This window comes from Falco rusticolus, chromosome 8 (assembly GCF_015220075.1).
Source record: "Falco rusticolus isolate bFalRus1 chromosome 8, bFalRus1.pri, whole genome shotgun sequence".
NCBI lineage: Eukaryota > Metazoa > Chordata > Aves > Falconiformes > Falconidae > Falco > Falco rusticolus.
The window spans coordinates 37801500-37818193 of record NC_051194.1 but is presented as its reverse complement, the minus strand read 5'-3'; the positions used below and the strand labels follow the sequence as shown (position 1 = coordinate 37818193).

At 38.6% G+C, this 16694-nt stretch overlaps 1 protein-coding gene across 1 annotated transcript in view; it reads right to left on the bottom strand.

Moving 5' to 3' along the window:
- Nucleotides 1–8442: 8442 nt before the first annotated feature.
- GYPC (glycophorin C (Gerbich blood group)) overlaps nt 8443–16694 on the bottom strand; it is a 34729-nt gene continuing 26477 nt past the window's right edge. Inside the window, exons 2-3 of the mRNA XM_037397031.1 lie at nt 15774–15824; nt 8443–13343 (exon numbers count right to left, since the gene is read on the bottom strand). Of these exons, the coding sequence (XP_037252928.1) occupies nt 13147–13343; nt 15774–15824 (248 nt within the window). The 3' untranslated portion in view covers nt 8443–13146. The remainder of the gene's footprint in view (nt 13344–15773; nt 15825–16694) is intronic.

Genomic DNA, 16694 nt, shown 5'->3' with positions numbered 1-16694 from the left:
CAATTTCTTGCCATTACCTTAAGCCATGGCTCTCCACAGAAAATGTGAGCAAAAAGCCGTGCCTTAAGAGAGACTCTCCAGCTTACATTCAATGCAAAACCTTGTGCAAGAGGTGAAAATCGATTGGAAGTTATTTTTTAAGTCCTCTATGACATTATATGCTCGAGATGCAGAACCTGCAAACTTTTCCCCTTGATCTGAATATTCTTATGAGGTAACTAACTTTGGACAGACCCATAATAGTAAAACTTTGTTGGTAAGTCTTCCTTTTCAAAAAAGCAGAAAAACTTGTTTAAAGCACCTTCCATCTCTGAAAGCATTTTCCCCTTCATAAACCTTGAAGTGCTACAGCAAAGCTGGAGCTGTCTGCATACAGAAGCCTGCCTGTCACTTATGGAAAACTCAAATTTCATATATCAAGGGCTTCTGTGAAAATTGGTTGAGTGTTAATTGCCCAAATGATTCAGCTTTATAAGAGCCTCTCTTACGTACTTGAGTATGTCTCATAGCACACTGAGTGCCAAGCTCCAATAGAGAGCCAGCTGTGCTCTGCTCCCAGATGTTTGAAGAAGATAATTCTTGCCCATAATTTCAGTCCCCCTCCCAAAGTCCTGAGAAATTCGTTTAATGAAGTCATTAATGCACAATAGCGTATTTCTTCTTCTTCTTTTTTTTTTTCCTGTTAAAAAAACTACTCTCCCTAGAATGTATGCGGGTTTGCCTTGGCTTATAATTACAGTAGCACATTGTCAGATTAACTGTGCTGAGGAGATAAAACAAAAGCTGTCAGTTCTGCAAAACTAAGACTCTGCCAATATAATTTAGAAAGAATCAGATCCCTCTGCTTTCAAAGATGCTGGTTTTTTGCTGTGTCTGAGGTAGTTTTAAGCCTCCAATTTACCTATTGCAACATGAATTGCTGTTGGAAACCTAACAAAAAATATACTCAGTTGTAATTCTTGGATTCAAACCTTTTTGTAACTATTCATCCAGATCTCAATTTCCAACATGTTCATTGGTCCTTGACCAATTTACATTGCTTAGTTTGTTTTAAGTTGAAGTCGCTGTGTTGAAGTCAAGGGATATGTGTTAATTTATACCAGCTGTCTGAATGGGCTGAGCTGAAACTCTGGATCCAAAACCCAAGAAAACAGCCTTTTACAGGGAGATCCTGCCTGGACTTTGCCAATCAGTGTGCAGGTGCAGAGAATTTCAAGGAGACATTTTCTGTGCTATATGGTGATAAAATATCCCTGAGATCCACAGCTTAATCTTCATAGTGAGGGGCCACCATCAATTCCTTCTTCTATCTGACGCAGCTGTCAGAAGTGATTTCTCTCAGACTATGTTGTAACTGAGTTTGAACAACCACAGATAGGTGCTGGGTTAATTCAGCCTGTCTTTGTGGCCAGGCTGCTTTTGAATCATAAGCATATAGCTGTATTTATACAGCACAGGTGCTAAGCAATGTGAGTTCTCTCCACAGTTCCTGAGGTACCATGGCAGAGCTCATCTGCCTTCCCAGGTCCATGTGTTTGTGTGTCACCCACCAACACACCATTACCGCAGGTTGCTCTGGTTTTACAGCATCTGGTCTGTAGAGAAATGAAGCTGGGTTAATTAGCATTGATAATATACAGCTGTGGGTTGGCTTCAGTGGCCGCAGGTTGGCCGATGTAGATAAGGTGCAGCTGTGGCTGGTTAAGTTAAGTGGTTGAGAGCCAATGAAGAGAGAGCAGCTGAGGAAGAAGCAAGAGAGAAGAGAACATGCCGTGGATGAGGCAAGATGAGGAGAAGGCAGCAGAGGGACTGTATGAAGAGTATGCTGGTATGAGATGGTAAAAGACCTTGTTGCAGCTTGATAGTTTGGAGAGAGATGTGACACTGATCTAGCTGCTGTTATGAGTTGTGGACTATGCCCAGCATCTGTAGTCTCTTTCAGCTGTTGTTAAAGTTATTGCAAAGTCCTTTTTTTTTTTTTTTTTGTTTTGTTTTGTTTAGTCAGGGGTGGTAAGATCTGCTGGAAAGCACTTTGTCTGTAGCAGGTAGCCCTTGCAAGCTGGTGACAGATGTTGATATGGAGGTTATTGAGGTTGCACACAGATCTGAGAGATGTGAGATGGTGAAGCTCCTTGCAATAACAGTGGGATGAAGCAGCTGCTCTGAAACAGAGCCACAGCTACAAAAACCTGTGCAAGGCTGGGGTGGTTGCAATGATTCCAGATGCTTGTTCTCTTTATGAAGCTAAGGGAGGAATTTGCTAGTATCTCTATCAAATGATCCATCCAAAATTAGGACATATGCACCTGCGGGTACAAATCATTCCCCTGTCTTGTTGCCACTGGTGTTAATGGGTACAGTGGTGTAAGGCTTAACTTTCTCTATATGTGGTTAAAAAGATACCTTAAGAAATACTATTTGTGTTGCTATCTTGTCCAGTTAGCTGGAATACGAAATTCTGTGGTTTGCAAGGTTGTTTCAGTGAGGTGTTGTGCAACCAGGGTATGTAATTTGGAGAATAAATGTGAGAGGTATTGCTGTCTCACTCACCATCAGCAAGAACCTAGAAAACACAGGCAGAAACCTACAGACAGCGACTGGCTGTCTCCCAAGTCATGGAGATCTTTTTATTTCTGTGGTTTTACATTCAGGTGTTGCCTGTAGGTGGAAATATGATTTGGATTAGAATAGTTTAGCAGCCACAGCAGCCACTGACATGACAGTGGAATGGGCATGTCAATGTTCTACATGCGTGTACAGAGCAGAAGGCTATATATCTTTGGAGGGATTATTTTCTTTTACCAGGGAATTCACCAGCTAAGCTATGCGGCTGGAATGACATGTGAAACCATAACAATCCCAATTTACGTGAAAGTCAGCCAATCTTATGGCCCCAAGCATTTACGAGATGATACCTTTAGAAAGTTGTTCACCTTGGCAAGGGGCCTTATCTCCTGATATCTGCAATACTGACAATGCATGTCAAGTGCTTGTAACTAATAGTGGGTTTTTTAACATGGGAACTCTTTTAATAAGAGTGCTGTCTCCTTGTTACTCCAGAAACCACTAGTAAAATAAGCCAGTACTTAACAATTTCATTGTGAATTTGCTGCAAATGGATATTTCAGATACTCATTCTTTTTCTTTATAATTCTTAGGAAATGCTTAATTCTTATCCTGATGGGCTTTGCTAAGCAAATAAAATGTACTGGGCAAATATAACTGCTCTTTTGGGGAAGTCTTTCTTCTACTCTTTAACTCATAGAAGGCTTGTGGTGCCCCTGTATTGTCTCTAAGATGTTGTACAGATAAAGGGAGCCTCCTAAAACATAGTTTCTAGCTGCAATGGGATGAAATATTCACACCAATTTGTGGCTGGGGCAAAGAGAACTAAAATTTGTGTTTTATTGAAAAGGGATACTCACTGAGTATATATCATGATGCAGTGGACAAAGAAGTGCAGGAAGTCACTTGTGTTTTGGAACAGCTTTTAGTTGCTTAGCTAAATCTGGAGAAGCTTCTGCTTTTAGCTGTTAACAGTCACAGTTTCAGTTCTCTTTATGACCAATGGCTTCTAAGGTACCAGCATGTATAGCTGCAGAAATTCTCACCTTTGTGGAAGACAACATTGCTCCAACCTTGTTATTGTAAGGAATCTTTGAGCTTTACCTGAGATACGGGAGATTTTTGGTTTACTTGCAGAATCTAAAGGGGTTTCCTGCTTTCTACAGGACCAGCTTTAGTTAGGAAAGCCAAAGTCGGCTTTGACGATGCTAATTAAAATGAAATGAACATCCTACAAACCAGCTACTAGCAACAGAATGTACCATGACCCAACTGCAGCCTTGCACTGATAGATGAGGCTGTAATTTTCTCATGCTTTCTGGAAGAATGTTGGCTGAGATTTAAGATTGAAGAAATAGTGTCTTTAACACAGGAACAAGGTGGAGAAGATGATGTTGGAAGATTGTTAACAAATAAAAAGCAAGAATAGGTTCTTGCAGATCATCTGGGTAGTGACTACAGAGGAACATGTTAAATATACAATTTCAAGAAACTGTATAGCGTTTTCTCAGGGGTTTAATTTTCCATAATAACACCAATAAAACAAGATAGAGCACTTGGAAGATGTGAACTCCTGCCTGGACTCAGAGCCAGGCAATGGATGATTATACATATTTTCCCAGCTCCGCCTTAACCATCCAATGTACGTAGAGAGAGAGGGCAAGACCTGGGAAGACACTGCACAAGAAAAATGTTTATTAGATAAAATGACACAAACACATTCCATGAACGTTACTGCAGAGGGAAGGCGAAAAAAAAATATTACTTTGCTTTTGTGCAGTGTTAACAAACTCTACTTGCAGCACAGAACTGCTGGAAAATAAATAGTTTTAGTGCATAATGACCTCTCATTCATCTGTTTGATTAAAAATGCTTTTCTCTCGGATTGATTATTTATTTACTCTTTATTGCAGAGAGGAGACAATTATGAGGAGTTAAGAGGCGATTTTTTTTTCAATAAAAATTCAACTTTGGCCAAAGAATTGGTTTATAAAAATGATAATTGTTTGTTCCATGCCAGAACAATATTCTGGAAATGATTTCTTTTAGATGTTCTGTGTCCCCCTGCTTTTGGTAAGGAGGCTGACCTTTGGGAATGTGACCTTTCACAGCTATACCGTTACCTTCCTTACTGATATGCCTTACCAAATGGGGTTTCATGAAACTGTTCTGTCAAGTTATGAGTTTTGTTTTTTTTTTTTTTTGTATGGACAACCACCCCACAACCAAACCAACAACAATACCCTCCCTCCCCTGAAGATGTGATCTATGAAAAGGTCAGCCAGAATCTAATAGGAAACTTCCTGACTCTACAGGAGGGGAGGGCAAAAACTAGATTGCGGGGGCTGCGGTGAGATGAAAAAATTGGGACAGGCTTTCAAAGTCCATGTAACTTTATACCTCTGAGTGGCACAGTGAGTAAGCTGACTTGGTAGGTCAGATAAGGTTTAAAGTAATCTGATCCTGAACTATTTGCTCTTTTCATTGGACCTGTAATTCATTTTTCATTGCAGCCAGTGAAACTTCAGAGATGAGAGATCTGGTTAAACTTAAACGCATCTGCCAGATGTTTTTGGAGGGGAAGAAGGGGAGAGACTTATTGAATGCGAAGATTAAGAAAAAGAATTCTTTGGGGGTTGGGCGCAAGTCGCTATGACTGATTCTTGTGGCTTAACTTTTGGCAAGTGTTCAGCACCTTGGTGTTCAGGGGAATCAGCTTGTTCCTGATTCTGCAGTGTGTCTTTCATTTTTCATTCCGCTTTCTTACATCCCAGTGTCAGAAGTATCACTCATGTCATGCAAGAAGACTGACAGTCCTGAGCTCCCTTCATGGAACAATGGTCTTTATCCCTTTACCAGAAAACTGTGAGATGTAATAAACTCTGATTCTTCAGCTTCTGTTCTGGTAGGGAAGTTGTGCTGCTGCTGAACAGAAGGGAATGGAAATATTTCACCTCTATAGCAGAATTTTTGAGCATAAGGCTGTATTTGTGCATTACATTACAGGAATATTAGAAAAGGTATGGAGAGCCCTGAGGGTCACACACGCTTTTGTGAAACAAAAATTTATGAATGGAGAGGAAAGCAGAAATTGATGGTAAAGAACGGCAGAAAGCGTATTTAATTGAAATGCAATATAAAATCTTACTTGAGTTAAATATGACTTACAGTGGTCTTTATTAAAATGCTATTGATCACTCCATTAGGTGTTAGAATGAATAAAGATGATTGTTCCCACTAACCAAGAATGTGGTGTTGAGTTGCATTTTATTAGCATATCCATATGTCACATTGAGAAGGGCTTCCATGTGAATCTGCTAGCAATCCCTCAAGGAGATTAAATACTTTCTTTCCAAGATACTGGGATCTGAGTGACCACTCAGGTCTTTCTGGTCATTAACCAAACATCAGCAATTAGGAAACCTCTCTACATGTAGCCCTGGCAAGACCAGCTGCAAAAGATTGAGGTATTACACCTTTCTCTGATTTTTTTAAGTTGAAATAGAAATGTTAATCAAAATTTTTGCTGGGAGGCAGGTTCACTACTGCAGGGTCTGGACTCTTTTCTTTCTAAGTGTAGTCTATATATCCTGCACTGAGGCTTTAGGTTCAGCACCGATGATAGAAAATGTGTGAAGCAAATCATATGTACGTGTAAGATGTTGCTGTGTGATGGCACTGAAAACTCTTATTTTCACGTACGTCCCTTCATTTGGTATTTTTTCCTTTACTCAGCTCTTTGTTTCTGCTGTAAGCTTGTCAGCTGCTGGTCATCCGTGAAGGATTAATTTGGTACTGACACACTTTCATTATTTCTCACAAATGGTCTATGGCCAGTCTCCATGGAACGGCATGACATGCGGTGCCACTGGTAACAGCAAAATCCATCACAGATTTGGGCTGCTGAAGTACCTCCAATAACACTTAATCCCATTGTCATGTGGTATGAAGTCAAGGTCAAATTTCTGTAAGGCACTGGATAATAAGAGAATCCAGTGTGTAGTCTTACCCCTCTGCCTCTCATCCCAGCAAGAGCATTGCTGATGAACCATTTGGCTACTGCTAGCCTCTAAACAGCCCTACTCAACGAAGTCCACATGAAAGGTCCATTGGAAGAGCTGTTCTTACCACAACTTCTCCACTTATGAATATTAAAACTTAGAGGATCCACTGTCTTTCAGGTATCCTCCAGATTTTCACCATTTTGAGGCATTATTTTGACCCAATAACATCTCACTTAAAGATCTACTTTATTTTTTTTCCAACTAACAGCAATGATCTTTGAAAAAAGGGGTGACACTGGCTAGATTGTGAACAGTTGGACTCAGTGATCTTAAAGGTCTTTTCCAACCTAAATGATTCTATGAGTCTATTACAATACGTATTATACTAGGCAAAGCATCTGAATATTCTTTAACTAGGGATATATTAAGATAAAAGAGGAATTCTATGGGAAGCATGAAGAGCGAAGCAGAAGCATTCACGTTGCGTAGCAGTTGGGTGAAAGGCAGGCCGTCCATCAGTAAATACCCATTGGATGTTTGTAAGCTTGCCTAGAATTTTTAAGAACACTGTGTACAGGTCCACACTGGCATTCACGGGGTAATGTTCTTTCAGAGAAAATTATTGTTTTATTTCTTATTTGAAGTTTGATTCCTTCTTGAATCTATCAAAAGCTTCTGTTGCTTTTTTAATGTAAACACCACCAGTATATCTTTTAGGGTTTGCATGCTCTATTAAGAAAAATTCTAGCCTACTATTCCTTTTTGATCTACATTCTTATTAAAACAACATAATTGGCAATTCTAGAAGTTCATGGTATTTTAAAAGAGAACAAAAATATGAGAACAGTCTTTTAAATGCTGAAAATGACAACTTTAATTATAAAGTTATTTGTTTCTTTGTATTTTAGCTTCTTTTTCTTTTTTCAATTCAAAATATAGTAGATTTACACAAGCAGTGTAATGTATTTTGAATAGCTTTGGTAAATACAAACATTATAGTCAGTTTTAATGTACAATCAGCAGTAAGCTTTGAATGTCCTGTACTCTCTGTTCTTGTCATAGCACTACTGCAATTCCAATAGACTTTAATACAATGCATCAGATATTTTTCATCATACATACAGTTCAAAACAATAGAAAAATGGTGTGAAGGCAAGAGGTTATGCTGAAAGATCAGCACTTACAAAGATTTCTGCTTTAATTTAGTGTGTTTCTGATATGGATGAGAATGCATTTTTTTTTAGGGAGAATAAATATAGTCAGTGAAATTCTTGTCATGCTGAATTCAGTGGGATTTTATCCCAACCACACAAGGAACAGTTTTGTAGAATAAGGATTCCTTATTTCCAGTCCCTGACACTATTACCACCTTGAACTAGAGAAGGACCTCTACTACTATAGACTTTTAATTCCTTTGTAACATGGTTGGAAATTTTACTCACCATGTACGTTTTTGTTTGATATCATTAGTTTCCTTTATCACCTATCTGCATTTCCAGACATCAGATGTGTGCTCATTGCTTGTGCAGGTGTTCTTCAGTTTTCTGCCTTACATGAACTGCTGCTGTGAAGCTTCTGCATTTTCTAAACATACAAAGTTTTCTTATGTGAGGAAGTGAAAGATTTTAGAAAATGCAGTAAACAGCTCTTAACACTTTAAGGTGAGTACCCTTTTGGTGTGTATTTACCAGCATTTTTTGATTGGACTTGCACATGCAAGGAATTCAAACACCTCATATAATTCAAAGAAATTTGAAGTCAGCAGTTACCTTCAGTAAATACACTTCGGTTTCTCCAAACAGCAATATCTATTTTGTTTGATGAAAAACTGCTCTCCATCTCTAGTGGCATCTAATTAGTTTCTCCTAGTCTGTATATTTTCATGAATGTACATCTTGTCTAAATGTTCTCTGTATTCTGTGAGGAATCCTCACAGGCTTTAGCTAGTTGTGCTATTCTACTTTTCCTGCCGCTATAAATGTTTCAGCACTTGTCTGCGTTCCTTGCTGAAAAGGAATAGCCCTTTTTTTTTTTTTAATATTATTTTATTTTCCTGTCCTGGTGTTCCACCAATGATCCTTAGGTTTGATTTAAGAGAAAAATTGATATTAATGTTCTGAGGGATCCAATGGAACTACTTTTAATAGTCCCCCAAAGTGATTTGGTCCTGTTGTTCTAAAATAAAATTAAAAAAAAAAAAAAAAGTTACCTTGACTAGTGGCTGATTAAATCCTCCTCAGGACTGCATTAATGTGCAATGTCACATTGGATCTCAGGAAAACCTGGAATGATAGAGGCCAAGCCCCAGAAAAATATGCATACCGGGTCCAGCAATGGGTGGCCAGACACGCATTTGTGACTGGCTGCTTTTGGGCAGAATTACTCTGCTGAGCTGTAATGCTGCTATAGGGGCTGACACTGTCTAGCAGTCATTTTTGTGCAGGGGAGGACTGTACAGGTATGCTCCAAAAATTAGAAGAAATTGAGTTCCATATGTTAAAGCAGAATAGCAGAATATTGAATCTGTGAAGATTGTTTTCAAGTTTCCCAAGAGATGATTTAAAAAGAGACTCATATTCCTTTGAAAGCAATGGGTTTTTCCAGTGAGAGAATTCGAAAGCTCCATGGACCCACTCTTAAAGCTTGCCCACATAATCAGAAATTTTGTGTTTAACTCTTGTCATTTCCATATATCTTTTAAAAATGTCTGATGTTCCTACAAGATCATATTTAACTTTTCTATTCCAGCCCCAGCAAATATTGGTTATTTCAATGCACAGCTTTCCTGTACATCATCTAAAAATGACTTATACTTTTAAAAGTAGACCTGTGGCTTTCTATGCAAAGTGGGATTCAACAATCTTTCATAGGGCATTAAGGCCTCAGGAAAAAAACAAGTTGCTTGAGGGATCATCATGCTACTCCCTTGTTTAGTGAACACTGGAGTTTATAGCACTAAATTTGACTAACTACCGAGCTTGCAGTGCTATTTTTAAGCCCGTTTTCTGTCAACATGTGGCATACATGATGACTCTGTAAATCAATCTCAGGTCAGGTTGGTCATGTTTGACCAAATTTGACACAGGATTGGCAATCCAAACCTAAACCTTTTTGAAAATTGGTTCTGGTCTGACAGAGAGGGACATGGTATCTTCATGGATAAAACCAGATAAATAAATGCATAAGTAAATGGCCAATCATTTGCCATAGGAAACGCAGTAGGGGTCTAGATAGGAACCTGGGGGACAGCAAGCAAGAATGGCAGTCACAGTTGGGGAGATGGGGCACCAGAGAGCTGCGGGACAACAGGCCACAGCAGTGGAGAGACCTGGGGTAAAAGTATGTGGGAGAAAAAGAAACTGTTTCTTTAATTTTATTCAGGAAGCAAATTGTAAAAATCATTTCATCATCAGTGATCAAAAGCTATGGCTGTCAACTGGGATGCTTCAGCATTGCACATGATGTTTGTTTTAGCACAGCATGTTGCTTGCAGAAGGATGTTTTGCTAATTAGTCCTAAATGTTATAGGAAGTTTGTCATGCACTCTTTTCACAACTACATTGAATGACTTAAGACAGTAGAGTTATTGTATAAGTAGAAAATAGCAGGATGAAGCCATTAGAGTCTGCCAGTCATCACATGTCATGAGCTTTCTTCATTACAAAGCAAAATTTGTCCTGAAAAACCCAAATAATTAGAAAATCTTCACAAACCATCTTTTCTCTCCATTCAGTGTGCTTGAGTCATTTCCAAATATGTAAAGGCCTGGAACCCAAAAGGATACTGTGAAAAATAAGCTAACTGAAACCACAGCTCTTGCTATAGTCACTGCTCTGGAAGTATTCAAAGTGGCTCGTTACCAACAGGGAAGCTGTTCCTCTATGTTTGAACTGTTTGTCAGCCTAGATGAACAGGGAAAATGGGATAAAGAGATTTAATTAAGCTACTAAGAAGTGATATAGTCAAAGACCCGTAGTTGCATTCAGTTCAGATTTAGGGGAAGCAATGACACAAAGCCTGGTGTTGACTGAACTGGTAAGAATTGACTGAGCTCCACTGAACTTATGTTGTACCACCAGAAAATCTGGTCTCTACAGTTCCAGCGTGGACAGTTAGTCTGTCTCAGTTCACCCCATAATTACAAAAATCACACGCACCCCAAAAGAGACACTAATTCAGGTCCTCCTGTGTATCAAGTATGACACAGTTGTCTAATTATAATCAGCAGGCTCAAGTAGCAAAAACCAGAATTTCATGACTGGGGAGACAGGCAGGAATTTCTTCCCCATGTCCCTCACACCTTCCTCTAAAGTAAATTTTCTTTAACAGCCAAACTAACATTACATGGTTCTGCATATATGAAAGGAAACAAGAGGCTAGTAGTCCTCTGTAAGTCCTGCTAGCACTGCAGGAAAGTGTTTTGGTGTTCCCACACCTTGTGTGGGAGATGCCACAGAGCTCAAGTCACCCCATTTACCCTGTCTTCAGAGGAAATATTTACATTTTTATTGAACTGGAGGGTCGGGGGTCTTCAGCTTTACAAATTCAGTCTTACAGATAAGTTTAATGAATTTCTCCAACACTTGTCCCAGAAAAATAAAGCCAGATATCTTACAAAAAAGTGGTAAAAAGAATAAAATAGTAATGTACCTTAGAAGAAAGAGTCAGATGCATAATATCAAAATATTTGAGCTCTACTAGTGCTGGGTTTTGTGCATTTTATACTGCGCTAGCCACAGAATACAACATGGTTGTGCAATAGTATGTTACAAAAAATATCTTCAGCATTTAGTAAATTTGGCACGACTATGATATTCTTTGGTTATAATGCAAGCACACAGGGATTTAAGATTAAAAAAATCAAAGGTATTTGGATTCTAAGAATAATTCAGAGTCCATCTCCTTCAGGAACTGAGAAAAGACTGAGATTGTGATTAAAAGACAAAATTGTCCCATTTTGTCACTTGAGTCCCCTTTTCTTGTTCAGATCTGTCTTCTCTTCCAGCATTTTTGTGGCCATTTTTGATAATGAATACTGGAGTCCAGGAGCTCTCCAAGCTTTAGTGCCAAGAAATGAGCACAAGTGATCATCAACAATGACTTGAAAGCACAGTTGTAGATAATTTTATATATATGTACATACATATATAGATTAAAACACAGGAAAAAACATATTGAATTTAGCAGAGCTCATCAATGTCTTATTTGTTATCATGTGTTTCTCCCCCTCTATTTTCAGTAGTCCAGGGCACCATCACAGCTGGGGATGAGCAGGTGCAGAGAACAATTATCCCCTTTCCAGAGCTAATTGTGGGCTCCAATTAGGAAGCCAACTTACTGGGGTAAAGAAACTCATCACTGTCAATTCTTAGGCGAGGAACAAGATCTTTTCATGTGGCCCACCATGACTAATCTATTTATTTATTTATAATAAAGCATCGATCGTAGGTATAATTCTCTTACCTAGCACAATACAGAGGCCATACAGAGGGAGACATCAATACAAGCCAGTGGGATGCAGATGAACAAGCTTATTTATAGTGGCAGTCTTATAGTTGCATTTGTGAAAGATTTATCTGTATCTGTATCTGCACCAGAACTGAATTCCTCTCCCTGAAAAAACCCAAAATTCTGCTGGCGGGCATTCAAGAGAATTTTCCAATGCAAAATAAATAAATAAATACTCAGGCAAAAATATCTTACATAAAAAAATCTAACTGAGCTCCATTGTTTCAAAAGGCCTGCTCAAACCAAAATGCTTTACCTTTAAATTTCTATCTATTTATGCATGCATGCAGGGAACTTACCAACTAACTGGAATCCTATTTGTAAGTCCACTGACTATTATACACTACATTGTGACTTCCAACATTTTGCAGTTCTCAAGCTGCCATGCAGAGCAAGTTAGAAAAAAATCCTTCATTCTTACATTTTCCATGTTTTCAGTTTATTTCTTTGAAGTGTCTTTGACTTTTATATATATAAAATCCAAAAAACAATGTAAAAATTCCCAATCTAAATCCCCAAACAAACAAAGCAAAGTCCCCTGTGCCCATAAAATTGCACATTTAAGGGGAAGGGGGAGATATCTGGGCTATAAAGCTATTTTTGTTGCAGCTACATCAGCTTTATCTAGTTTAATGTTTGTTCTGTGACCATTTGAAATTCAATTTCAGGTAGTTCTGTATCATATCAACATAGGATGCATCATTAGCTCTAAGAGGGTGTTTTCCATTGGCATCTGCTATTTTCACCAAATGTCAAGGCTTGACATTTGCTATCTGTACCTGGTTTTGGTGTATCACTCATACTGAGATTTTGTTTCTTCTTATCTGATACTGATTTCAACTGTGACCAGCTGTGTTGCTAATAAAATCAACAGGCAAGTATCTGGCATTTAGTTCTTCACCGGTGGAGGAAAAGAAACAACGCAGTGACAAAAAAAAAAAAAGTAAAGAGATACTTTTCAATTAGGATGCTTGCCTGTCTCCTCATATTATCCATCTCTCAGCCCTTCTGTTGATGTAGCATTTCTGATTGATTCCCTTGGGGAAGTCTCCATGGAAATCCTTGCCTCTCAGATGAAATATTCCTTTTTGCTCTCATCCACTGCTTCCTGGAGAGCAGGGTCATTTTTCAAAGCAGCATCTGCGCTTTCAGCAAACTCAGTTCCTTTTGCCTCGTTGGTGTGGTAGGTGCCCTTATGCCTGTACATGTACCGGACCATCACCACCAGCAGGCAAATGAGGACAAATACCACCGCAGCAATCACACCTAGAGGAAAAAGACGAGTTAAATGTATTCCCAGTAATAAAATAGAAGCAGTGTCTCACAGCCAGACATCACAACTTTAATTACTTGATAGGGAGAAGCCTGTGTATCATAAGGTGTTTGCATGTTGTGGTGGCCAGAGCCAGAACAGAGCCTGACACTGCAAAAAAAGCAGATGGGGTATGGATACTGCAGGAACGCAGGTCAAATTCTCACTAGCTTTCTTTCAAATCAATGGCTTGATTTTGTTGAACTCATTGGAGATACAAGTTCACTACAAAATGAGAAGAAATAAGAGGACATAAAGGAAAACCCAAATAGGTTTCTCTCATTCTTCTAGAAAAATATGTCCAGGCAAGTGTGTAGGTAACCTGGCCCTGCCTCCAAAAACATCCTCAGTATCAGGAGAAGTACAGGGCACTGGGTATTTTTTAGGAGACGTCCAACAAATAGCAGAGCTGTGTAGCTGCAGTACTGCTTTCTGTTTGCAAGCTGCCATTTCGTGCTATGCTCTGATTAGGAAAGCCTGATTGTAATGAACGTGGAAGGGACACCTGGGAGGAGAAAAGGATTCTGGGCAGATCTTCCCTGTCTCCTGGACTAAGGCTAATTACTGGCAATGTGTTGACTGGACAAAAATTTCCATAGGTAACCCAAATGTGCTTAAGACTAAATGGTGATAGGAAGCATTCCTACTGAAGGAAAGTAAATTTAAGTTCCAGGAGCGGTTGTGCAGAGAACACTGTGTGTCCTTGCTTCCCAGAGCTCTTTCCTTTTTTTTCTTTCCTACTGTGAAACGTAGAAGTCCATAAAAGAGAGGTACTCCTGACAAGTCCATTGCTAAATAATTACAAGATGCATCCCACTCCTCCCAGATCAAATTGTTCACATAAGAATTGTGAAAATAAATTATTTGAAGTTTATTCAACTTGTGTGATTTTTAATTTTTTAACAGTTTTTGCATACAATTGGGATCCACTTAATAAACGCTTTAGCTGTGATTCTGTACAAGTACATGATACTGAGCTGATTCTAGATTCACATGGCTCCAGGAGTAAACCAAACATTAAAGAAATACACAGTAAAGAGCACCAGAACAGGAGATTCCTAGGAAAATCCCATATGTGGAGTATAAAGCTGCTATGAGGACGCACTAAGTAGGAAGTAATCTGACTGATTGTAGGCATTTACAGTTCAGGAGGCTTCATCTAAGTTACTCCCCTTGGGCTTCTTCTACTGTCAGTAGATGGTATGTGTGCAGGTTGATTCCTCTTCTAGAACTGAATGTCTACATTTGGTCAGATGAATTGCTCCTTGGAAATCTCTACTATTCTACAGAGACTATGAGGTGTATGTACACAGTATCTCTTCTCTGTCCGCTGTGGTCAAGATGTGTGGCAGGAATGGGTATCTCAAAAGCTTTAGATTTCTCAGCTTCAGTAAACTGAGTGGGGATATCCAGTTGGCATGAAAACATGGGAATGGGCAAATATTAGCAGGGTAAATAAAAATGATAATTATGTCTTAAAAAACATGGCTGCAATGTTATCCCACAGATTTTATGGTGTCCGGTTCTGGAAAGTGAGGTTACTGCTAGCAGAAATGAAATTACTTGTACGAAGAACTTTAGGTTTATAATAGCATCATAGTTGCAGTGGGGGCTTCATCAATTTTTAGGACCTCACTGGTATCCCTTGACACAAGAAGCTTTAATAGGCTTTGGATGTAGCACAGTACTAATAAGCCTAAGGGACTAAGTACAAATCAATTTACCTGCTACTTGTTCATAGAAAGCTGAAATTAAAGTTACGAGAGATGGAACCTGAGGGAAAAACAGCAGAACCTCACTAATTTTCACTAATGATTGGTATACCCTCTTGTGAATGACTGAAATTAGTGCGTTAGCATGGAAATGAACAAACACAATAAAAATAAAAAGACAGGTTTTCTCCATGAACATAGCTTTGCTCATTTATCCTGACAACTGTATTTAGTTTAAATGGATGAGAGAGCTTTAATGGAACACCAGGAAATGCACTGTGGTATATTCTGTAACAATAAAGGGTCAGCTGGTATGAGCTAGAATGGCTCAAATCAAAGCTGTTACACCAGTTCTGTATTAAATGACAATCTTGGCCCACTGAATAATGAAGAATATCAGAAGTTGACTTTGCTGCTGGACTGTTGGGTATTTTGTCCTAAAATAAGGAATGGATGGGGCTGGTACTGCTCTATATGGTTTATGCTCATTATCTCATCTTGTTATCTTGCCAATAGCCCCTCTGGGAGCAGATTTCCCACTGGCCTAATTAACTCTAATTGTGCCACTCCTGTTGCCTTGTCAGCCAAAGCAGGGATTTTGTAAAATGCAAGAAACCAGCTAACCTGCTGTTTTAATTCTAATGGTGCTGCTTAGTATGGTCTTCTACTTACCTCCAATAACAGCCACATCTGCTCCAGCTGTGGGGGTCTCGATGTCTTCATCTATAAATAGATTAGAACATACAAAAGTTAATTAAAGAAAAAGGAATTGGATCATATGTAACAGCAGTAACTGTACTGGTGGTGCTGTATTATTTTAACCTCTGAAACTCAGAACTTAAATTAGATCTCTTGTTAGCAAAAGACATTTATGAAACTTCTCATTAGAGTTAGCTGTACTGTAACAGTTTTCTGTCACCATAACACTGGAAAATAAATAGCTAGCACATTATGCAAACTATCATGGCCCTGAGGGAAACACCCACTGTTTATTATGAGCACTTACCTGTAACATCCTCCAGTGAATGATTAAATTAAGAGGGTTTAGGTACTGCAATGCCTCTCAGAAAGGTAGTTTTGAGGAAAAAAATGTTGGTGCTTATTTATTTTCCCATTTATGGCTCTTTGGAGTATGGTCTGGATCTTGATTTGATGCAAATTAATCTGCCTTTATTGATTTCAATTAGTATTTATTTATTTGCAATACCCTGGTTTTAATCTTAGCATTTGTTTTCTTTTAAACTTACATTGGGAATGAAGGCAAGCCTGTTATGTGCGTGGTATAAAATATAGTCCCCACTTAGAGTAAGTTTGAATTTGGTGCTGATAAATCCAATTACATTCTTCCCTGGATTATAATTTATATAAAAAAGATAACTTTGCAATTTAAATGCAAAAAAGAAGTACCTGACCAGGTAAGAGACATGGTCAAGACGTAGGAAATCAGTCTGAAATGTTGTAAGCTGCTGGAAGAGCAGTTAGAATTTTAATTACATTTTTGTCGTAATTGTAGCACTTACTAAGAATATCCAAAACAACTAATGAATAGCCAAAGTATTTTAAAGGGGAGAGGAAAACAAATCCGAAAAAATG